Source organism: Dromiciops gliroides, chromosome 1 (genome assembly GCF_019393635.1).
Source record: "Dromiciops gliroides isolate mDroGli1 chromosome 1, mDroGli1.pri, whole genome shotgun sequence".
NCBI lineage: Eukaryota > Metazoa > Chordata > Mammalia > Microbiotheria > Microbiotheriidae > Dromiciops > Dromiciops gliroides.
Window position 1 is genome coordinate 737,512,285 of NC_057861.1, and position 25,785 is coordinate 737,538,069.

At 42.0% G+C, this 25,785-nt stretch overlaps 1 protein-coding gene across 2 annotated transcripts in view; it reads right to left on the reverse strand.

Annotated features, from left to right (window-relative positions):
- Positions 1-25,785, reverse strand: part of PTPRG (protein tyrosine phosphatase receptor type G) — an 848,612-nt gene that overhangs the window by 29,252 nt on the left and 793,575 nt on the right. For both annotated transcript variants that reach the window (XM_044004271.1, XM_044004263.1), the window contains 7 exons: positions 11,957-12,053; positions 5,930-6,012; positions 5,581-5,715; positions 3,912-4,046; positions 3,323-3,495; positions 2,199-2,334; positions 1,281-1,427 (listed from right to left, as the gene is read on the reverse strand). In XM_044004271.1, the coding sequence (XP_043860206.1) occupies positions 1,281-1,427; positions 2,199-2,334; positions 3,323-3,495; positions 3,912-4,046; positions 5,581-5,715; positions 5,930-6,012; positions 11,957-12,053 (906 nt within the window). The remainder of the gene's footprint in view (positions 1-1,280; positions 1,428-2,198; positions 2,335-3,322; positions 3,496-3,911; positions 4,047-5,580; positions 5,716-5,929; positions 6,013-11,956; positions 12,054-25,785) is intronic.

Sequence of the window (25,785 nt, forward strand, 5' to 3'; positions counted from 1 at the left end):
ATAGAATGTGCTAACCAATCAATCAATAATCAACAAATATTCAGTAAATGCTCACTATGTGCCAGGCACTTTGGTAGGCCCTGGGGGGAAGAAATTTAAAAAAACTAAATAATTGTGACTGTTATGGTGGTTCCCTTCTACTCAAGGAAACATCATGCACATGAGCACACATGAAGTGCTCTCTCTCTCTCTCTCTCACACACACACACACACACACACACACACACACACGCACACACACACATTTGCATGCACATATGCATGCTCACAGTGTTCTCCAAAACTCTTAGCATACTTTTAACCTATTAAAGCCTGCCCTTCCCCCTAGTCATGTGATATTTCCATCTCTTCTATAGGTAAAGCAGACTCTTGGCACTACATTTAAGGTAGACAATTAACAGTAGAGACACTGTGGGTTTTGAACCCCATCTAAATGCTTAAAATCAAACCTTCATGAAAAATACTCAGGTGTTATTTTGTGGATAACTTTGTATTAAATTCTACCTCTTCCTAAAAGCTTTCAAAAGATTTAAACTCTGCTTAAGACTTGGAAATCCTACCTATCTCTAATTATCTATAGCTAGATTTATATCTAAATGTAAATATAATTATTTGTTATTGATTTAATAGACCTACAAAGTATCTGCTGTTTATTGAAGATAGGGTGAGCCATCTACTACAAAAGCTTTCCAAAAGGCTGTTTTTGTAGGGCAGGATCTAGATATTTCTATATTAACCAAAAATCAATGAGGCTAGTCAAGGAAGAAGATGGCCAGTAGATCTGGTAGCTATTTGGCAAACTGACCAAGAATGTGGCTAAGGATGATTCTGGTGTTTTGGGTCATTCTTTAAATTGTTAGGAAAATCTTCTGTTCTCTGTATGGGGCAAGCTCAGATCTAAATGACATGTTAGCAACTTTTCCCATATGGTATGCACTAGGCGGCCACTGACGTCTCATAACTCCCATTCTCTGAGTCTGTGAAGCCATTCTTTTTCCTTGGCTTCTATGTTAAATACACATCAAATATAATCAAAGAATTTTGCCTGTGAGCACAGCTCAGTCTATCTAAAATACTTCAGAGAAGATCATTGACTTAAGGCTGGGAGGCCAGAGATCTCCTAGACCACTTTATCATCTTACAACTGAGGCCCAGAGGTGAAGTGATTTGTCAGTCAACTGACAGGACCAACAGCCTGATCATGTGACTTCAAACCAGTTCTCTATCCACTGCTCCAATCTATAACTCTTTCCAAGGTACTCTGCTATTAAAGGCATTACCTTGAATTGTTTTTCTAGACGGGTCTTCCCTCCCACTCCAGGGATGAGTATACTGTTGACATAGCTATGCAGCTGATTTGAGGCGACTTCTGTCTCCTTTCCCAGAATGGCTTCCAACAAGGCATCGTGAATGAAAATGTACTGCTCCTACAAGGCAAGAGTCAGTTTTGGGAAATAGGTAATCACTGAAGACAGACGTATGCTAACTCCCCATCACGTTCCATCTCCCCCAACACATAAGGACTCCAGGTGTTTAAATTACCAGGGCAGAAATGTATGAATTTAAACAATGAGACTTGAGTGGTTGTTATCCATAAACACCTTTTTATCCATAAAATACTCTATTCAGATCTAGAAAGTCATTTTTTTTATCCATAAAACACTTTTTTATCTGTAAAATACTCTATTCAGATCTAGAAAGGACCTAGTAAGTCACTGACCTCAATATACCCATTTCTGGACCTATGATTTCATTAGTATGGGGTCATTTCTGCTGAGAATATTCTCTTTACTAAAGCAGACAGACAAGTGCTGTGAATCTTGCATTTCCAGAGTTACTGGGGGCACTGAGAGTTTAAGTGGATGGTCTATGGACACCCAGTCAGTATATGACAGAGGCAGGATTTGAACCCAGAGTCAGAAATCAGCGGTTTATCCCACATACTAAGATATTTCATTTCACAGATGAAGAAATTGAGGCTGTGAGAGTAGGAATCAGTTGCCCAAGTTCACACAGCTAAGCTGAGATTCTAACCTTAATCCTCTACTTCCAGACTGAACCCCACCTCCAGTGCCCCAACCAGGCTGTGAGGGGAAGTTGAATCTACTTCCTGAAATTCCCAGGACAGAACAATGGCCCTGGTGAGCTGAATCTGCAAGGAATGTAGCTAGTAGCACACGGCTCAAGCCATGGCTCACCTCCGTCTGGACGAGGTAGTTACGCTGCGTCCTGATGTGTTTCAAGAATCCCAGGACGTTAACTGTGCTTTTGTCTTTTATCTGTTGCAGCATGCTGTCTATGACGATGTAGGTGCCTGTCCTGCCCACTCCGGCACTGTAAGACATCAAGAACATTCAGGTGAGGCGGTACCTGGTAGCCCTCATTCATTGACCGCTTGGGGCTTCACTGAAGAAACTGACATTCAGTGGTCTCTTAGTAAAATGGTTCTGCTGAAAGGGAGTCAAATGTACACTGAGCTGAGCTGTCTATTAAAGCAGTTCTTTAGATGGTTCCCCAAAATGCAGTCCCTATAAGGAATTTCTAATTACAAGATATATCCCAACCACCATAACATTTATTTTTAGGAGGACATTGTTGGGGCAGAGTAAGAGATCGGGAGAGGAAGGGTCTAGAATATAATTGTATTGGTTAGGGAACACCTATTGTAGACTCCTTCCCAGAGGGAGATCAGCAAGTAGTCTACAATTTATCATCTTAAGAGAGTTGGCTGGGGGTATCAAGAGGCCAGGGGACTTGGAATCAGTCAATCCAAACAAGCATTTTTTTAAGCACCTACTTTGTTCCAAGGAGCTGAGGATGCAACTATAAAAAATGAAATGTTTCCTTTTCAACCAGCTCCTAGTCACTGATTCATAGATTTTAGAGCTGGAAGGGATCTTAAAAGTCACCTAGACCAACCTTTTCACTATATAGGTGAGAAGCTGAGGTCAGATGACTTGCCAAGAACCACTAAGCTGACAGTATCAAAAATTATACTGGAACCCTGGTTTTCAGGATGATTTCTGGGCTCTTTCCACTCTCCCTCTCAGCCAACAATAGCCAGGTTAATTTCTGTTAGTGGCAAAAGAGACCCATTCACCATGAAGCCGAGATGGGACCATGCTTTTCACACAACTGCATCATGAAAATAGAATGCCTCAACCAGTCGGGCAATGACCACATTCCTCTTATATTTGTGTGGGAGAAAAGTGAATCAGTGAAAGAGGGAGGCCCAGAAGCCAGGGCCCTGGGGCCTCTGTCCTAGGTTCTCCTTGTGGTCACCTGCTCTCTTCCACACCAAAGCTCAGGAAGCTGGTCTCACCTGCAATGGACGAGCACGGGCCCCATGTCTGGTGTCCTGGCCGCTGACGACCTCCTCACAAATGTCAGCACAGGGAGGGCATATTCTGGCACTCCCATGTCAGGCCACTGGGTGTAGTGATACTGGATCACAATTCTTTCATTCTGCCGACCTTTAGGGTTTCCCTTCTGACCCTACACAGAGAGATGGAAAGAATTTCTTTGAAAGAGGTCATCATTTCCCCTTAGTTCTGTGTACAAGAAGTAAATGTTATATAGCAATATGCACAGTGACTTTAGTAAATAATAATAATAATGATAATAAGTAAAAAATAAGTAGCTAACAGCTCTATGGCTCTTTAAGGTTTAAAATCCTCACAACAATCATGAGAAGAAGCTGTTATTATTATCCCCATTTTCCAAATGGGGAAATGGAGGCTTAGAGAGGATTTTTTACACCACAGATATGACAGGGCTTCAAAATATTGATTCAATACTCTAAAGAAGACACGGTTTAAAAAAAAACTGTTATTTATAAAACAAGTCAAAAACCCTTCTCATCACTTGCAAAACAGTGTGATGGAAGAGGTCCAGGTGGCCCACTCACATACCTTTTTCACTTTAGTATTTCTGACTGAAAAACGACGGACAGTGTAGCAGGCATGAACTTTTGTGCTCTTCAGTGTGACGATAATGTTTCCATATTCTTCACTATTCTCTGTTGGCCAGTACTGGTCACATTTTCTCTGAGGGAGGGAGGGAGGGAGGGAGAGAGAGAGAGATAGGGAGAGAGAGGAGAAGAGAGGGAGAGAGAGGGAGAGAGAGGGAGAGAGAGGGAGAGAGAGAGAGAGAGAGAAAGAGAGAGAGAGAGAACAGAGGGAGGAAGGATGAAAGGAAGAAAAGGAAAAAGAAAGAGAAAGAAAGGAAGAAGGAAGGAAAGAAGGAGAGAGAGAGGGGACAGAGGGAGGGAGGAAGGATGAAAGGAAGAAAAGGAGAAAGAGAAAGAAAGGAAGAAGGAAAGAAAGAAAAAAGTAGTTATCAGAATAGAATAAAGGTTCATGGCATGTCTTCTAACACATACAGGATCTCTGGTGTGGTGATTCTCTTCAATCCAACTTACAACTCATCTATGACTTAGTGAATCCATCCTAGGAAGTTGCCTGAGGCTCAGAGGTTAAGGAACTTGCCCAACATCACGGCAAGTACACATCAGTGGCAGGATTTGAACCTAAGATTTCCTGACTCCAAACCCTAAGCCCATGCTGTTGTGTTTTGTAAAGAAACCATTTGAAATTGAGTTAAGTAGGCAAGAAAGAAGCGGTGTGATATGGAGAGATGAGAGAGAAATGGGCCACGTCAAGGCTCTATGAGCTCCCTACAGCTCTAAGTTGTTGGGAGGGTGCTAGTGTGGGTTGGGGATGGTGGCGGGTGTGATTGTGGCTGATTTTTCACTTTAAATTCCAGCCAGGGAAATCACAGTCCCATTCCTCTCCCTATCTCCCTATCTCTATTGTGCAACCTAGATATTGGCTTCCAGTGAGAAAGCAAGCCTGGTACATTTGACTTTCCAAGCTGCTGGGGCAAGTATTACTTCTGTGTTTACTTGTGGACATCACCAAATGAAGGAAGACAAGAGTAGTTCCTTTTAGTAGACAAACTTAAGACATTGAAAAGATGCAACAAAAATAGATGACATTCATTTTTTAGTGTTTGCAAAATACTTTCTGCTCATGATTTGAGTTTTGTAAAAACATCAAGAGGCAAGTACTACAGATGCTGTTATATCCATTTTTACAGATGATGAACTGAGGCTCAGAGAGATTGGGTGACTGGCCCAGAGTCACACAGCTATCAAGGGCTAGGGGCAGTCTTTGATTTTTGAATTCAAGTCTAGCCCTTTGTAAGTCGATTCCCACGTAACCTGGCAAAACTGAGGTAAGGAATAGTCAGTCACTTGGGAGAGGTCAAAAAGAGGGACTAAATCAGGCTGGGTATAGGAGCTGAGTCTGATGTCCATAACTGGCACAAACTACAAATGGCACCCTTATGTTCACAGAGAGAGACAATCTGGTCCCATCCCTTCATTTTACAGATTAAGGGAGCCAGAGGGATGTTAGTTGACTACAGTCATAAAGACAGTAAAACTGAGATAGTAGAGCTGAGAAGTGAACCCAGGTCTTTAGCCCTAAACTCAATGGATTCTATTGCATTTTTAAGTAAGTCAATTCTGGACAGGAAATGTGGACACCGGATTGAGGGTTCAAGTCAAGGGGTCCTTACTCTTCCTTTTTCCACAAGGTTTGTGATCATGATGATGATTCCAGTGTTCTGCTCCCAAATCATTCTCCAGAAATCTTCAAATGTTGACTTGAGAGGTCCCTGTGTGGCCACATAGGCTTTTGCTTTGTTGTAGCCCTTCAAAAACAATAGCGGAACCAAGTCAGATAAAAGCAACTCCACCTCCCCCCAACAGCAGGTCAATGAAAAACAGAAATGCCTTCCCCAGATCAGGTATTTTTGCAGGTTTGGGACAGGTCCACCCAATGCTACAGAGAGCCACAGGAATTTCTCAGCTGAGTTATTTATTCTCCATTTTCATGACAGGATTACAAAAATGGTTCTCACTTACATCGACGTAGTTTGCATTAATGTAGTCACTGTGCTTAGAATCTTTTCCTGGTAAAGGCCTTAACTTCACTCGACTGTGGTCATCTGTTGGGGTAAAATTTTTAAAAGTACATAATTACATAATTTAAACGTACATAATAGGAGCATGGGGAGAGGGGAGAATTTTATCTATCTTTTGTTTTTATATATTCTTCACTTCCAAATATATCCCTCCCACCTTCTTAAATAAGTGAGTCATCCCTTGTAAAAAGAGAAGAGAGATGGGGCAGCTAGGAAGTGCAGTGGATAGAGCACCGGCCCTGGAGTCAGGAGTACCTGAGTTCAAATCTGGCCTCAGACACTTAACACTTACTAGCTGTATGACCCTGGGCAAGTCACTTAACCCCAATTGCCTCACTAAAAAAAAAAAAAAGAGAGAGAGAGAGAGAGAAGAGAGAAAAAAGGTAACTCAGTAAAAACTGACAACATATTAACCAAGCCTGAGAATGTGTGTACATATCCATAGTCCACCATGTTGTGTTGTTTTTTTTTTCTTTTTAAATGCTTAGACAAACAGGAATCTTCCAGTATAAGTCCTGTCCAGAGGAATTTTTTTTTTTTTTTTTTGCAGAGCTAGAACTATGGACTGACACTTCTGGTGTAGAGACTGCCTCCCCTTCTACATACCAACATTCCCTAACTTGCAGGCCTACAAAGTTACTTGCGGGCATGAAGAGGCTAAATAATTGAACTATGGTAGGTCACATGGCTAGTAGTCTCAGAAGTCTTCCTGCTCCCAAGGAATCCTCTATTGATTATGCTAACCTACATCTCAACCAGAGAGGAAGTCATATAGTTCAACTCATTAAATTTTACAGCAGAAGAAAGTGAAGCCCATACAGGTAGTGAGTGACAGAGCCAAGATTTGAACCCACGCCCTCTAACACCAAAGTCTAGCATTCTTTTCATTCTATGACATTATCACTCCAACACAATGTCAGTAATCAACAATGTCTTGTTCCATTTAAAAAACCTGGGACCATTTCTGTTTCTATCTCAGCTTCTTTCCCATGCTCCAGGCTCAGGAAAACCAAACTGATTATTTCATCAGCCCATGTGAGTTGGAGTCCAGAAAGTAAAGTGAAAAGGAAGAATATGAAGTCTAACACTGCCAATCAGCATCAGTGTAAAGTCCCCACTTGGCATTTGAAGCCCTTCAAAACCAGACCCCGCTTTCTACCCATCCAGGTCTGCCCTTACTCCTGCTGTCCCCTTCATTGACGCCATCATCTGGCTAGCCTGGCCTTCCTGCTCTTCCTTGCACAGAACATTCCATCTTGTCTCTTGATGCCTTGGCACCGGCCAACCGTCCCCCATGGCTGGAATGCTCTCTCACCTCACCTCTATGTCTTAGAATCCTTCAGCTCAAACCCCACCTTGTGGAGAAGGTCATTCCCATTCTCCTTCCAGCTGTGCCTCCTCTTCTGAAGTTCCCTTTTATTTCCTTTGTTGTTATCTTGTATGTACTGGTGCATGTACGTGTTGTATCTCTCATGAGATTTTGGGCTCCCTGAGAGTGCAGATTATTTCTGCCTTTCTCTGTGTTGCCAAGGCTTGGCAGAGCACTTGGTGCTTAATAAATCATAGTTGACAGAAGACCTAGAGTTCTTTAGGCCACAAACCCTCTCTATCAGGGTGAATAATGTAAGGTGAGGAGGTGATTGTGCCATACAGCCTATGGTTGGTTGGTTGTTGTCCTTTGTTCTCAAAAAGGACCAAAATGACATCACTACATTGAGGCCGAGGTATGGTGTATCATATAAAAGAACACTGGCTTCTGTTTGGATTTGACACATCAAGAGGTGTCTCACCCACTCAATCCCACCCTCCCACATGATCCCACCAGGCAGATCACCGTAGTCATCCAGAATTTCTAGATCAAACCTTAAAAATTGGAGCTGCTCTAGAAAGTTCATTTTAAATAGATGGTAGAGTCTGATCCCGGGAACTTGTTGCCAGGACCTGATCTGAGGCTCTCCTGAACCTTGGTTTTTTGTTTTGTTTTGTTTTGTTTTGGTGGGGCAATGAGGGTTAAGTGACTTGCCCAGGGTCACACAGCTAGTAAGTGTCTAGTGTCTGAGGTCAGATTTGAACTCAGGTCCTCTTGAATCCAGGGCTGGTGCTTTATCCACTGCACCACCTAGCTGCCCCCTGAACCTTGTTTTGTGAACAAAAGATGCTTCTATCTGACCCCCAGACAGAAGGAGATCCTCTATCAGGCCAGGAAATGAATAGAGAAGAGGCTAGAGGCTGTAATTGCTGCTTTCCTGACTGAAAGCAGAAGTAGCCAAAGCAAAATTACACTTCTGCTTAGAGAGAGACACCCATTGCCCAGATCAGTCCGATCCCCAGCATGAGCTTTGGTGATATTGACATCAATTGGTCCTCATGGATACCGGGGCTGGAGCTTCAGTCAAGCTTGAGCATTCCCCAGTGGCTAAGCTTTGAGATGTGGTTACGAGGATTAATGAGACTGCGTCAGAAGAACATTACAAAGAATTGCCTTTCTCTGAATCCCCTGTGCTTAGCACCATGCCCAGCACATAGTAGGTGCTTAACCAACATTTGTTGACTTTGCTACTCGCCTCAAAAGCAGGCCGGGCCACCTGGATGACTTGTTGTTCACTGGACATGACCACCGCAGGGCCTTTGCTGCTGTCGTTTTCCATGCCTGAAGGCACCTTTATTGTGATAGTTCTACCAGCTAAGCCTTCAAGGGCAAGCTCAAATGCCATCTCCTGAAGGTCATTTATCCTGAGTCTCTTAAACACAGGTGACCAATGACCTCCTGCACAAAGCTAGGTGGCCTAACAGGCCCCCTAGTCATGAAGACACAAGTGAAAGTCTGGCCTTAGATACTAGCTGTGTAACCCTGGGCACGTCATTTATGCTCTGTTTGCCTCAGTTTCCTTATCTGTAAAATACCTAACCTTCTATGGTTATGATGAGGATCTAATAATTGTAAAGTTCTTCACATAGTGCTTGGCCCATAATAAGCACTATATTAATGTTAGCTATTCCTATTTTTACTTAATTATAACAGCTAGTTATTTATATAATGTTTTAAAGTGAAAAGTACTTTACATAAGTTAGCTCATTTGATCTTCACAACAACCCTGGGAGGTAGATGATACTATTAACCCCATCTTACAGAAGGGAAAACTGAAGTATGGAGAATTTAAGTGACTCATCTGGGGTCATGGAGCTAGAAGTGTCTGAGGAAGGTTCTGAACTTAGGTGTTTCTGTCTCTAAGTTCCACATTCTAGCCACCATGTCCACCTGGATTTTGGTTCTCCTGTTTTGTGTGAGATGCCCCAAACCCCTTTTTTCCTCCTTCTCCCAATAGAATACAAGCTCTCCAAGGGTAGGGATGGCTTCATTTTTGTCTTTGTATCTCCAGAGCCAGTAGAGTGCCCAGAACACAGTAGGCTCTTAATAAATGCTGGCTGAATGAATGAATGGATGGATTTTCTCCTAAGAGTTCACAATCCTGTGTGTCCCTTTCACATGACTGTGTGTATCACTGTGGGGGCTGTACTTGGACTGGAGCTACCTGAGAGGCAGTGTTGGCTGGTGAGTAGAGACAGAAGGCAGCCATGAGGCTGCTCCCCATCTCCAATGTCAGGATGACGGTCTAAAAACCACACGGTTGTTGGCCTCTCCACCTGGCAGAGTAGGGAGGGAGTGTTGCAGTCAAAGATCATGGTTCAAATCTTGCCTCTGATTCATACTAGCTATGTGACCTTGGGAAAGTCACTTATCTTCCTCTCGGCCTTAGTTTGCTCATGGTGGTGGTCAGGGGTTGGATTAGAAGGCCTCTGGGGCAGCTAGGTGGTGCAGTGGATAAAGCGCTAGGCCTGGAGACAGGAAAACCTGAGTTCAAATCTGGCCTCTGACACTTATTAGGGGGGTGGCCCTGGGCAAGTCACTTGACCCTGTTTGCCTCAGTTTTTCCATCTATAAAATGAGCTGGAAAAGGAAATGGCAAAACCACTCCAGTATCTCTGACAAGAAAACCCCGAATGAGGTCACGAAGAGTTGGACATGCCTGAAAAAAATGACTGAACAAAGAGGTCCCTTAAGGCTTTGGATCTATGTTCCTATAAGCTTGTGTTGTTTGTTGTTGTTGTTGTTGTTGTTTGTTTGTTTTTTTGGTGAGGTAATTGGGGTTAAGTGACTTGCCCAGAGTCACACAGCTAGTAAGTGTCAAGTGTCTGAGGCCGGATTTGAACTCAGGTCCTCCTCAATCTGGGGCTCTATCCACTGCGCCACCTAGCTGCCCCTTGTCCTTTGTTTTTGAAGAGGATCAGTGACCTCACAGGGTGATGTCTTGACTTGTACATGAATGGCATATAAGTGAGGCAGAGCTGCACAAAGTCATCAGCCTCACTCTTTCTTCTAGAATCATCAAAGTTCAGTGGCAAGACAAAGGTCAGGCTGACTGGTGATGGCCTGGGATGCAGTGGGTGTCCTTGGTGTCTTCCATGTCGGACCAAGCTCTAAGTGCTCTATAGCACCTGCTTTGATCGCCTTCATGGCTGTTGGAACAATTTGTTCTCTTCTTCCCATTCTTCACATGCTTAGGGTAGACACCCCCCTAACTCACTAATGGTCTGAGGCTTGTCTGTTACCTTCAGCGTGGTTTAGCTCATCTGCTGAGATGGTTTTACTGGGGTGGGGCTGTTGTGTGTGCTACAGACTCTTAGAACCTCTGATAAGAATTAGGTGAATCAGGTGGACACCAAGGGTGGAAGAACAGCCCTGAAAAGGGCTCAGCAGCTCTCACACTAGAGGTGCTAGTCCTCCCTGACCACCCCTTACATCCTATGAAGGGGAGTTTGCCTGAATGGAAAGAGCTTCTCAACCAGAAGCTAGCCACTGATCCTTGCATTATATTATGCGACATTTTCCCACTTATCAACAAAACACATCCCTCTTTCACTTGTCTGAACAGTTCCATTCCATCTTCAGAGGCACTATGCACATTGTCACAGGACAATGTACCATGTCTGTGTTGTTTCCACACGCAACCAGACAAACACTCAATGTTAACAACAACCTGACCTTGTTCCCAAAATTCTCATGCCATTCCTGTGAATTGGCTGGAGCATGTACGAATGCCAAAAATATGATAAAAAGTGTGATAAAAACCTTATTTTTAAAAAATTAAGTAATGTCACCTGCCCCCTCTTCTTCCCTTGTATCTGAAGAACATGATTCTCAAAGCACAGAAGTTACCTGTGCCTTATGCTATTTTCTCAAGGTCTATATGAACAAATACATCTTTGTTGAAGCCACCGTTCTCAGAGATACTCTCAACATTTGAAAAACTTTGGGACCTAAGACTAAGGACATGTGAGGAGACCACCTCCCTCTTTCTGACAGAAGGAAATCTATCTATCTATTTTTGGAACCAAACGGATTTCATTACTTATTCCATTTCCAAAGGTGTAGAAAGGCATTTCTCAAACTCAGCATGTGATATTATTCAAGGCCCACCATTCTGACTGAGTACAAAAGACACTGACCCCCTCCTTAGTTCAGTACAGAGAACAACTCCTCATTGGATGAGCCAAGTGACCTTCTCAACCTCAAAACAAGCTTATTTGGATTCAGAAACACAAGCAGCCCACAATCACCCTTGGGAAATGAATTTTAGTGCCGGTGCTGGTTGTGGAGTTATGCTGTAGTCTGGGCTCTGAGCAACTAGAACATTGTCTTCTTGTCTCCTGATTAAGCTACCTGAACTCTGGTGGCCTGATGAAGGGCTAATGGAGGAGAAAATGTTCCCATTCAGTCACGTCCATTGGTTGTTTTGGCAGGGCTAATGAGAGATTAGCTTGCGGGAAGTTTCTTTTCTTTCTTTTTTTTTTTTTTGGCACCCTGTTTTTTTGTTTTTTTTTTTACTGCTTGGCTTTCAGTCAGCACCCAGAGCGAACACTTCATCATTTACTCCCGGTTGATTAGATTTTAGAGCTTATTACTCACATGCTAAAATGTTGATGTATCTGTTTTTGTGCTTGTTATCTGGGTGATTGGAATGTTCAGCCGTGATGTTCATATCAGCGGTACAACGTTGTACTTCCTAGACAAGAAAACAAATGGGGAACAGGCGATTAGAGATCATGGTTTACACTGCTGGGAACACATTAAAACCTCTGCATGTGTGGGTAGTCCTTTTCCTTCTACAATGTTATTTGGATTTTATCTCTGGTCTAGACCTAGGATCTCATCAGTGTGGGAGAACCCCCTCTGCTTGTGCAGATCAGCAACTCAAATGTAACTAGAGCCTCTGAGAATTGCTGGATGCAACGAGAGGTTTAAGTGACTTGACTACAGTCACATACCCAGTGTCACTGGCAGGACTTGATAAGCTCATTCTTCTATCTGCAATGACTTCTCAAAGGCCCTATTGCTAAAGTGTCAGTCTGTGGCTCCCAGTCATTAATTTTTCAAAAATTAAGATCTGCCTTCTCTTCTTCCTACCTCTCCCCCCATCCTGCTCCACTGAGAAAGCAAGAAAAATAAATCCCATTAGAAACACGATGAGCAAAACAAATCCCTTCATTAGCCATTCAAAAAAAAATACATCTCAATCTGAACTTTGAGGTCATAACTTCTCTATTAGAAAGTGGGGAGCAAGTTTTATCATAAAATTTTAAGATTTTCAAAGACAAGTCTTTTTTTTTTTTTTTTTTGGCAGGGCCATGGGGGTTAAGTGACTTGCCCAGGGTCACACAGCTAGTAAGTGTCAAGTGTCTGAGGCTGGATTTGAACTCAGGTACTCCTGAATCCAAGCCCAGTGCTTTATCCACTGTGCCACCTAGCTGCCCCCCAAAGACAATTCTTTTTAAAAAACAGCTATTATGGGCATAAATTGTATTCCTGATTCTGCTCACTTCACTTTGCCTCAGTTCAAACAAATCTCAGGTCTTTCTGAAATCATCTCCTTTGTCATTTCTCATAGCACAACAGTATTCCATCATAGGCATATAACACAACTTGTTCAGCCATTCCCCAATTTATGGGCAGCCCCTCAGCTTCCAGTTCTTGGCCACCATGAAAACAAAATGCTATATTTTTGTACATGAGTCTTTTTCCTCTTCCTTCTTTCCTTCCTTCATTCCTTCCTTCCTTTCTGGTGGGGAAATGAGAGTTAAGTAACTTGCCCAGGGTCACATAGCTAGTAAATGTCAAGTGTCTGAAACCAGATTTGAACTTAGGTCCTCCTGAATCCGGGGCCAGCTAGCTGCCCCCCCTTTCCTCTTTCTTTGCTTGCTTTGGAGTATAGGCATAGTAGTGGTATTATTGGGTCAAAGGGTATGTACAATTTAACAGCATTCTGAACATAGTTCCAAATTGCTGTGTAGAATGGCTAGACCAGTTTACAATTCTACTAACCAGACATTAATGTATCTTTCTTACTATAGCTGTTGCAGCATTTGTCATTTTTCTTTTTTTGTCTCAATCTCAAAAATGTGAGGTGGAAGCTGAGATGTTTTAATTTTCATTTCTCTATTAGTGATTCTAAGTATCATTTTCATACAGCTACTGATAGCTTGGATTTCTTCCTTTGAAAACTACCTATTCATACCCTCTGATATCAACTAGGGAATGGTTCTCATTCTTATTAATTGGAATCTGATCAATATCTATCTTAGAAAAGTTATATTTATCAGAGAAACTAGCTATGAGGCTATTTCCCATTTACCTGCTTTTCCAGTTTTAGTTGCACTTGTTTTGTTTGTACAACATAAACTTTAATTTATATAATCAAGTGTCAGGTACTATGTAAAGTGCTGAGAAAATAAAAACAAAGACAAAATATTCCAGAGCTCAAGGAGCTTACATTCTATTGGAAGGTGGTTGCATTATGAGAATATACATAACTATATAGTGACTGGAATGCAGGACAGGGATTCTTAATCTATTCTTTTTTTGTTTTTTGTTTTTCTTTTTAGCATGGATGTTCCGTTGGGCATCTGATGAAGGTTACAGACCCTTTCTCAAAAATAAGGTTTTTAAATGCATAAAGTAAAATACAGAGAATTACAAAGGAAGCCAATTCTGTGGAAAAACAGTTATCAAAATATTTTAAAAAACAAGTTTGTGGACCCCATGTTAATAACCCCTGCTCTAAGGACATAAGAAGAATGGAGACCACTATGAGGGTTGAGGGAAGAACAGATCATTGCAACTCTAAGCCAAGGGGATGCTGATGGAAGCTAATGAAGTCATCCTTACATGGGCATGAGGACCCTAACAAAGAAGTTCGGCTTTTCTTCCCCCTCCTGCACTGTCATTTTCCATGGGAGGCACCCTCCCATTGACCCTTCATGGAGATGGATACTCCTGACCATACTGAATTCTTTCTCCCTGGATTATTGACAAGCCAAATTATTCTGCACTGTGTGTCTCGAAACCTTAGAGTATGGGACCTGTCTAATAAGGGAAGTCATTAGCAGTGCACAGCTGCTCCAAAGAGCAGGAGCAAAGACACACAAAATTATCAGGAGGAACACTTTACCCATGGCAGATGTAACGGATTTCGGGCACATGCCAACTTGGCATGGGGGCATGATAGGGCAACCGTGGCGGTTTTCCACACAAAGTGCAAAGCCCAGGGAGAATGAGGGGGGAGACATTTATCATGTTCACAGAGCATTTCCTGGGATGATTCCCCCTTCTCTGCTCCTGGGAGGGGCCTCATTCTCATCAAAGGAAGACTGAGCAAAGAACAAAGGAAAATCCTCTGTTTGGAAGCCTAGCGGCCCCTTCCCTTGTTTCCATTTCTTAGAAGGTATAGGAGGGTCATTTCATAATCCTTAGCTTTCCTGGTAATCACCTGGAAAGGCTTCTATGAATGTGCGTATATATACACACACATATCCCCTCTTTGATATATGAGTGTATTTATATTTGCATATATACATATATACACACATGCACAATATATACATATATATACGTGTGTATATATATTCATATATATTCCTATTGGCAGTTCCTGTGTGTCCATTTTATTACTTTCAGAAACATTTATTATGCACTTACTATGTAGAAAACACAATGCTACGCACTGGGGAGATACAAATAAATCAATTCTTTATTAAACACTCTGTGGCAGGTATTGTGCTAAGCCACTAACACCAAAGATACAAAGGAAGGCAAAAAGTCAACATGGAAATAAATAGGTGCGTACAAAATATATTCAGAGTAGATGGCTGAGAACTTGAGAAGGGGTGTGTGTGTGTGTGTGTGTGTGTGTGTGTGTGTTGGGGGAGGGGTTAGCTAGACATTGCAGTGGATAGAATGCCAGGCCTGGAGTCAGAAGGACTTTCATCTCACTGACTTCAAATGCAGCCTCAGATACTTAATAGCTATGTGACCTTGGGCAAGTCACTTAACTCTATTAGTCTCAGCTTTCTCATTTGTAAAATGGTGAACCACTTCAGTATCTTTGCCAAGAAAATTCCAAACTGGGTCATGAAGAGTCAGACATGACTAAATAACTGAACATGTCTGTTCATGCACACATATATCATATACACATACATAAACACATATATGGTTGTTCGGTTGTGTCCTACTATTCATGACCCATTTGGAGTTTTCTTGGCAAAGATATTATTGCTATTTCCTTCTCCAGATTATTTGATAGATGAGGAAACAGAGGCAAACTGGGTTAAGTGACTTGCTTAGGTGTCACATAGCTAGTAAGTGTCTGAGGCTAGATTTTAACTCAGGGAGATGAGTCTTTCTGGCTCTCTATACGCTGTGTCACGTAGCTGCCCCATACACACACACACACACACACACACACACACACACACACACACACACACACACACCCCTCACTTTGTGGGAATTATTTTTTTTCTTTTGTTTTGTTTTTTGCAGGGCAATGGGGGTTAAGTGACTTGCCCAGGGTCACACAGCTAGTAAGTGTCTGAGGCTGGGTTTGAACTCAGGTCCTCCTGAATCCAAGGCTGGTGCCTTATCCACTGCACCACCTAGCTGCCCCCGGGAATTATTTTTTATGCTTTGTTTTGGGTAACAGAAAACATCCAGCTTAATGACAATTCTAAAATGGATGAAGTGGGGCAGGAAGAGTCAAGGAGGAATTCTTGAAACATCTAAAAAGAAGACCTGTTTCCTTCTTTCTGTGACCCCCCCATGTACAGTGTTAACATATGACAGGTCATCAGTGTAGCCTAAGGGGAAGAGAGCTCGACTTAGGCCTGGGATAGACCCAAGTTCAGATCTCGCCCCTTTCACGGCCTAGCTTGATCTATGGGCAAATCATGTCACAGCGATCAACTTCCCATTTCTTCATCTGTGAAATGAAGATAATAATACTTCCCAGGGTTGCTGTAAGGATCATGTCAATCCAAAAAGCATTTATCGAGCCCTAGTTATTTGCGAGGCACTATCCTAGGTGATAAGAATGCAAAGACAACACCAACTACTGCTTTCCAGCATCTTCCATCCTACTGGGGATCAAAAGATATGTTAAGTCAAAGACTCTACAAACCACAAAGATAGAATTATCAGCGATCAGAATTATCATGCCGATAACAGCACTGACGTGTCACTAGCGTGCCGAACAGCAGCTAGGAAGCCCAGTAGGATGGTGTGGGGAATTGGCTTTTGAGAAGTCTACCCCAAGCTCTGCCTGCCAAGGATAAGCTAGACCAGGTGTATCTCCATGAGACACACCTGAGATTGTCAATAAAGCTATTTCACATTAGCCTCAGGGCACCAGCTCATTCATTACAAAGAGTCTCCCAGCCCTTTGCAGTTCATGAGGCTATATTGAAATACTGTCCCCATATTCCCCGGAGGCTGGATTCCTGGGAGATTGGTTTTTATTTACTAGCTGACCATTTTTCTCAACCAATCAATCAACAAGTACTTATTAGCTGTCTGCTAGGTGCCAGGCACTGTGAGAGGCACTGGAGACGTAGGACAAAAAGGAACAATCTTTCTCCAAAGGAGCTTCCCTAATAGCATCTCACAGTATAGACTGTACTTTATTTCCTGCAGTCTAAATTTGGAGGGGAAAGCAGAGGGAATTATATGATTTCTAAGGTTCCTGTTAACACTCCCCCCCTCCACCTTTTTGGGGGCTGGACCTCTGATTTCATCAGTGAGGGGGACTTTCAGTGTGTAAACTCCTTTCCCTTGGAAAGGAGAGAACAAAAATGGCTAAAAGAAGATAGCAAAGGAACACCTAGAAATCGTTGATGAGGCCACATCAGTTGCTCTGGATGGACTATATCCAAGAGTGAGGAAGAAAAGGAGAGAGGGAAGGAGGGAGGAAGAAGGAAGAAGGAGGAATAGAGAGGAAGGAAGGGAGGGATGAAGGAAGGAAGGAAGGAAGGAAGGAAGGAAGGAAGGAAGGAAGGAAGGAAGGAAGGAAGGAAGGAAGGAAGGAAGGAAGGAAGGAAGGAAAGGAGAGGGAAAGAAAGGAAAAAGGGGGGAAGAAAGGAAGGGAAAGAAGAGAAGGAAGGGAAGGAAAAAAGGAGGGAAAGAGAGAGGAAAGGGAGAAAGGAGAAAGGAGAGGCAAAAAAGGAAGGATGTAGGCAGCTAGGTGGCGCAGTGGATAGAGCACCGGCCCTGGAGTCAGGAGTACCTGGGTTCAAATCCGGCCTCAGACACTTAACACTTACTAGCTGTGTGACCCTGGGCAAGTCACTTAACCCCAATTGCCTCACTAAAAAAAAAAAAAAAAAAAAAAAAAAAAAAAAGGAAGGATGAGAAGGAAAGAAGGAAAGGAAGGAAAAAAAGGAGGAAGCAGTGTTGGAGAAAGAATTCTTGCTCAAGCATTGTTTTGACCAGATACCCTTTGTGGTCTTTTCTGACACCGAGAAGCTCTGATTATGATAATGTTATATGCGTGCATCATGAAATTCCTACCCTGAATTTTACTTTTTTTCAGATTGGTAGAGATGATGGACTCTAATGAGATTTGTCTTCCTTTTATCTTAAGTAGACTAACAGATGACTGTGGAAAGGTCACCAATGTAAATTTTCACCTACCACTACTCCCATGTAGGTGAGGAAACATTACTCTGTGCATTTCATGGAATCCTTGGGTTATTTTAATCACTGATAGCCACTCAGCCCAGGACCTCTTTGACCATTCTTTTGGTACCCCTCATGACCAATCTTGTACACACCAGGATAATTTAGTTTTTAATTGCCCTGAAGCACATTTGGACTTTATGTTTATATTTATTGAGCTGTTTTCACCACTTTTATGGTGGTAATGAACGATTTTATTATTTTTCAAGAGCTCCACATGTGCAAAATGATATATGACTAATGGACTTGAGATTTTCTATGATACTTAACCTCATTTATAGACAGTTGCCAATCTCCCACCAGGAAAGAAGGCCTCTTCCATCCATAATTTTGGTCACTAGAATCATATCTCCCTACTGAATAGGGTAGCGAAAATAGGAAAAATACAGTGTGGTTTGAGTAATTGGAATTGTTTGAAGCCTAGGTGTTAAAAGTCTGGATGAGAATCATTGCATTGGCTAATCATAGTATACTTACATCATTATTTCATGGGCCTGGGATTTCATCCATGTAGATACTCCTTCTATCAATGCAGAATAAAACCTCTCTCAATCATAATATCACAGCATTAAGAGTGGAAAGGGACTTGAGAGATCATTAGGTCTAATTTCCTTATTTTATAGGAGAATGAGGACCCAGAAAAGTTAAGTGACTTGCCCATGGCCACAGAGGTAGTATGTATTAGATTCAGAATTTGAATCCAGAACCTGACTTCAAATACAGCAGTTTTGATTGTACCTAACCCTGTGATGAATCTGAAAAATTAACCACCTTGTTGCTGACATAATGATGGAGGATTATAGTTTTAGAGGTGGAAGGGACCTGAGAAGTCAAGTCCAATCTTGTAATTTGACAGATGAGGAAACTGAGGCCCCAGAGAGTTTAGGTGACCTAACCATGATCATACAGTAAAATGGCAGAGCTAGGATTGAAACCCAGGTTCTTTGACTCCAAATTCAACATGCTCTTTACTATATTAGTGGCACAGAGTCTATAGTGCTAGGTCTGGAGTGTGGAAAACCTGAATTCAAATTTGACCTCAGATCCTGACTGTGTAAACTAGACAATCCATTTAACTTCTATTTGCCTCAGTTTCCTCAACTGTAAAATGGGGGTAATAACAGTATCTGCCTCCAAGGGTTGATGTGAGAATCAAATGAAGTTGTATTTGTAAAGTCCTTAGCACAGTGCCTGGCACATAGTAGGTGATTAATAAATGCTTATTCCTTTTGCTTCCCTTTCCTGCTCGTAAGTTGCCCTGTTTTGCTCCAATAAAAGCCTAATGCACTGTGAGGGAGCATGGTGATATCCCATATGGTAGCGCAGTCATCGAAGAACTAGCCTTGCTGACTTCTTGATTTAGGCCAGGGGGGTGACCTCTAAGGATATCGATGAGTGAGGGACGGATCTCTGAGAACATGTAGGGACTCTTCCATAGTTGACTTTACCCCCTCAAGGCTGAGGCAACTAGTAGCTCCAACTTATTTTCATGATTTCATTCCTACGGAGCGGCCCATGATACCTTTTCTGTTGTCTAGATCAGTCTGGGGCTGGTTCTGTCTGCAAGCAGATGAAGCAACCGATAAGAGAGAGACTTAGGGCAGCTAAGGGCCCTCATTGGAAAAATAGTCACTGAAAATGGTTAATCCAATTCTTTGTCATTGGAGACCCTCAGTTAGAGCTGTCAGCTCTGTTTTAGTTTTCCAATGAGGAGAATGACAGAAAACAAAGAGCATTCATTAATAATGCTAAATATCATTTCGTGAACGCCTGGGCGTTCCTTTTGCCCAAGGTGCCTCATTTTGCCTCTAGGATAATACCATTGGTAATTCCTTACAGGAATGTGAAACTCATTTTGGATGCTCAGGAGATCATTGTGTATACCACTGGCTTTTTTCCACCCAAACTGGCATTTCAAATTTAATGTGATTTTAATAGGTGTTAAAAAAAACCATTAAGGTGACACTGACAGATGGGGTGTTATAAATTCACCTGTGCAGCACCTTGGAAATAGCTTCTGAGATGGTCTTGTGAAAACTTTAATGTCCTACTGGAACGGTTATGTTTAATTTTATAACTCGAAGGCAACTACAAATGGGGTACCAAATGAATATGGGAATTTTGGAATTAAAAAAAAACCTCTCTAAGTTGTTTATGCTTGGAACTGAATGATGGTCTTGAAGGTTGGCAATTGGCTAGATCACAATTTGTGTGAGAAAACTGGAGTCAAAAAACTGGGAAGTAGAGGGACAAACCAAGTCGGGAATATTATGTTATGGGAGATAAGCAGTATAATACAGTGGCTGTGGGGTCAGGAAGACTTGGGTTCAAGTCTGTCTCTGATCTGTGCAGACTGTGTCAGGCACCTCTCCAAGGCTGGATGTTACTGAGAAATTTCCACCTTGCATTGGCCGAGGTAGCTTCCTCACCAGAGAATTCTCTCTACAGGGGAAAGCAAAGGTCTCGTTTTCATACTTTGTTATGGTAGCTAAAGGGTTAAGCTGGTTGCCTAAGGTGGATGGGTGAGCTGGTAGGTATGGAGAAGGCTCCTTAGAGAAGCTATTGCCATCCCTCCAACCCCCATCTTCGTTCTTGGCATACCATTACCTTGGCTGTTAACTTCTATAGCCTCAGTTTCCTCATTTGTAAAATGAGGGGTTGAACCTTTTAGCTCTAAATCCATGCTCCTATCACTAGGATTCTAACAAGAAATAGCTAGCATTCGTATAGTACCTAAAGGACTCTGAAGTGTTTTTATAGTGTTCAGTTCTCACAACCACCCTGTGAGGTAGGGGCTATGATTATCCCAATTTTACAGATGAAGAAACTGAGGTTAAGGAGCTCCTTCCGGGTCACAGAGCTAGGAAGTGTCTGAGGCAGGATTCAAATTCAGGTTTTCCTGACTCCCAAGTCCTGAACTCTATCCACTGGGTGATCTCACTGGTTCGGGGAAGGATTTGAGTCACATTAAATTGTGACGGAAGAGCAGGGAAAGATCAAAAGGGGAGCTTCCGTAGATTGGGCAAGCATCCATCCCATCGAGGGATTTTGTGTGTGCATGCATGTGTGCTCATCTCCCTCAGATTATTACTTCACACTGCCCTTAGCTGCTCATGTGCTTTATCTTCCCAGAGGAATGGAAGATCCTTGAAGACAGGGACTGTTCAGTTTCTGCCTTTCTATCCTCAGTGCCCAGAACAGTGACTTGCACATAGAAGTATCTTAGTAAATGTTGTTCGAGTTGAATGATAGCTGAGTGATCCCAAGGAAAGAAAGCCTCCACTAAATGTGTATACACACACACACACACACACACACACACACACACACACACACACACACACACACACACACACACACACACACACACACCCCTTCATTTCATTCCTTGAAATGTTTCTGATGTGCAAGAGAAACCAATCTCTTTATATACAAAAGCCATCTTCTCTCCCTCTCACACCCCTCTTCCTGCCACTGCAGAATGCCAGGCACACAGCTGATGTTTAATAAATGCTTGTCGATGGACCGATTGATTGGGCACACCTGGAAAGAGCTCCCTTCTCACTTCTATCTCTTGGAATCTCTGGCTTCCTTCAACACTCACTACAAGCACTGCCTTCTGCAAAGAGGCCTTTTCTTGCTCCCTCAGCGGCGGATGCCAGCCCTGGCAAAGTTACCTTGTATCTCCTTTTGCACACAATCTCTATTAATGCCACACATTTGGATACATGTTTTGTCTCCCAGTAGAATGTAAGCCCCTGGAGGCCAGGGACTGTTTTGCCTTTGTCTTTGCATGCTTGGTGCCTGGCATATAGTAAAGAAAGTAAATCCTTGGTGACTGATGGGATGGAAGAAAAATGCAGGATACTCCAAAGAGCAGGCTAATGACTCCTTAAGGACTTTCTTATTAGCCTGAGAGCAGAGACCAAGCCTTCTATCATCAAGCCTGGTTTCTGGCTTGTGAAGCTCTTTGCAGCCTGAGGCAGACAATCTGGATAGTAATCACAGCTGACATTGACAGAGAGCTTTAAGGCTCATTGGAGCCTCACAACTGACCTGTGGTAGGTACCACCCATTTTGGAAATGAAGAAACGGAAGCACACAGAAGTAAAGTGACTTTCTCAGGATTCCACAGTTAATAAGGGTTGCTAGGCAGCCCAGTGGATAGAGTACTGGGCCTGGAGTCAGGAAGACCTGAGTTCAAATGTGATCTCAGATGCTTTACTAGCTGTGTTACCCTAGGCAAGTCACTTAAGCCTGTTTGCCTCTGTTTCCTCATTTGTAAAATGAGAAATGTTAAACCCCTCCAGTATCTTTGCCAAGAAAATCTGAAATGGGGTCATGAAGAGTTGGACATGACTGAAAACTATTGAACAACAACAACACAGTAAGAGGAGGAAGATTCAGGTCTCTGACCCCATCCACTCCCTCCTGGGCCTAATTCCATGGCCAGCTCTTGGAGGCTTATCTACCTATACCTCCATTTAATATTTGGGCCTTCTGAGATCTAAAGATGTTTATCTGGGGCCCTGAAAACGATGTTGGAAATATTGTCAGTGTTCCCCCAGCACGACTTGTAAGTGATCTACACGAGGCATTAATTACATCACCAGCCAAGGGACTATGGAAGGAAATGTCAAGGACGCCTCCGCATCTTTGAATTCTGCCCACAGTAATTGAGACCCTTAGCAAATCACCAGTGGTCAGGGCTCAGCTGGATGAGCCTCCCGTCTCCTGATTGGGGAGGCCTTGCTAGTCAGGTTTTAGCTCAATCAGGGTTAATTGTAATGGGGGGGCTCCCCCAAAGATCTTGTCAGAGGAAAGCTGGACCTACAGCCTCATCTCCTAGCTTATTTCTTAAACCTTTGATCCTCCTAATGTTATCAATATGCCACCCATCCAGGTTGCCTCTAAGCCCCTTACTTTGGAGAGCAAGAGCGAGAGCGAGAGCGAGAGCGCTAATAATGCACCTCTGGAAGACCTGGGAGGAAGGAATGATATTTTCTAATGCTACAATGAATTCTTCTAAATGACTAGTGATTCAGGAAGGAAAAATTCAGATGATTCCCTTACCTTCAAACAACTCTGCAAAAGAGAACAAAGTGAAAAAATAATTTTTTTTTAAAGAGGGTGAAGGAAAAAAAATAGCTTAATTATTTTCTCACAGTTTAAGAGCAAGCACTGTGTATTAGAGGAGGGACTGGTACTATTTCCATTGATTCAGAATCTGCTAAAGGTTATGATGTCAATAGTTTAAATTTCCATCTCCACATATTTATGAAACGATAATAATCCACATTTATGGATTTGCCTTTAAGTTTATGTAGGATATATTTTACATAAAGTACTTAAGGGTTATTTCCTTTTAAAATTCAGTATATATTTAAAAGCATTTTAAAAAGTACTTTCCTTATTTAAAAAAATCCCTTGAGGTAGGTAGTATAATCACTACTCTTCCCATTTTACAAATGAAGAAACTGAGGCTCTGAGAACATAACCTGATTTGCCCATGGTCACACACATAATATGTATCAGAACAGGTGTTTGAACCCAGGTTTCTTCTGATGCTAATTTTTTTTTTTAGGCATTATTCTACCCTACCTAACAAGGAACATAAGCTTGCTCTCAGCAAGCCCCAGAGATGAACACTTAAATTTACCAGTGAATCATTCTGTTCTCTCTCTTTCAAGAGGCAAAAATCCAACAATATTACATTTACCTAACAAGGCTTTCATTTCTAAAAAGCAGCTAAAAATTAGATGAGACAAGTCAAGTTTGCTGAATGATCCAGTGCGAATTCACTGGGTTTGGTTTGTGTGTGTGTGTGTGTTTTATAATTGTTTTTCTTTGTTATCTTCTCTCTCCAAAAACTAAAGAAAGTTATTGTAGATCTTGTTTCTCTTTGGACTTAAAGTAAACTCCCTTGAGGGGAAAAAAAAAAGAATGTTGCCAAAAGCTTCTTTACTTGGCTGTCAAGGTATCTTTAAATCAGATTGCAGTGCCCAGTCTAGCAAATAGTAGGTGATTAAGAAATACTCGTTGACCGATTGTCTGGAAAGGATTAACCCACAGTGAAAGCAGAGGGATGAAGATTAGGATCTTTCAGGGAACCATCTTGTTCTAGCTTTAAAAATCTGGTTGCCAGGGAAACTGGTTGTCCCAGCAGCCCCTAAACCAGTTTAACCCAATAGCAATTGATCCTGGTAATATCTATTACCACATTTCCTTCCATAGTACAGAGATTCCTAGTCTAAGGATTCATGGGTAGATTTCTAGGGGCGGGGGGGGGGGGCATGAACTTGGAAGGGGAAAACTACATTTTTATCTCTATATAATTTGCAATCCTATTTTATATTTTATGCATTTAAAAACATACTGAGGAGTCCATAAGGCATCACCAGACTGCCCACAAAGGTCCAGGATCCTAAAAAGGTTACAGATTCCTGCTACTGAAATACCTCAGTTTCAACCCCATTAATCTATGGTCTATGATAATCTGGGGCTGCTGGTTTGATGAGTACCTCTGGGAAACTGTAAAAACAAATTCACTGGGAAAAACTGTATAAACCAAGGGCCATCTTCATCTGGAATGGAGTGGGGATGGGGGGCGCGGGGGAATGGGGTTTCCCATTTCTGATGCTCAGATAAAGCCTCTATGGATCCCTGCTTAAAATGATACATTTTAAAAACTATATGTTTTTTAATTTTAATTTTTAAAAAATATATATACATATATCATTTTAAAAATACAGGTTTTTAAAATGATATATGTATATATATTTAAAAAAATTAAAATTTAACTTTTCTTTCAGTTATAGTTAGAGCATATTGAAAATAAAGAAGTAATTTTTTTTCCATCCAAATGTACAGACTCCCTTAAATCAATCCATAGACCCTCAATTCAAGAGGTTTTGCCCTAGAAGAAAAGCTAAGCCCCATTTTAGGCACTGGTTTATCATGGCTTTACACTCACGCAATAAATGTGATCATTGCAAAGCATTCTCAAAATTAAGATTCAAGACCCACTCTCAATGCCCATGATTAATTTCAATTACACTCTGCAACATTATGAAGATGGATAACTCAGAAGTTGCACCAAGTTAGACTGCCCCGGGGTGGGGGGTGGATTTAGATGTGTTTTATTGTAGAGTTCACTGGCTTTCGTTGTTCTGGCCTCACTATCCTTTTGAGGATATGAGATCTTTTTTTTACCTGCTCTGAATAAGCTGAGCCTTTTCAATCAAGAGAAGATGGGGGATAAAAGCCTCCTTAATAACCCTCTTCCCCACCCTCAGTCCCACTAGCACCATCATTGTCATAGAGAGTTCGAGATGGGAGGGAAATGTTGGGTAATGGATCTTTGATGCTTAAAAAAAAAGAAGAGAGAAAGAAAATAAAAAAGAAAGTAAAAAAAGAAAAAAAGGAAGGAAGACTAGAAAGAAGAGGCCCCAGGTTTGTTAGCAGCAGTAATTCTGATGCAGAAAAGCCCATTTTAAGTCAGATCAAGTATACAGAGGTGTAGCTGATTATTTTGAATAATTAAATGGTGTCAAAACCAGCTGTGATGAATAGCACTGGGGTCTCAATTCATAAATAATTGAGAAGCCGGAGTTGCATTTGATCGTCCTGATCAAATCCTGCTCTCTGGAGGATAAATGTTTGTTCTGAATACCATCAACATTGTTAAATGCCTCAATATTCCTGCTCAGTCATCCAGCCCACAGTCAATT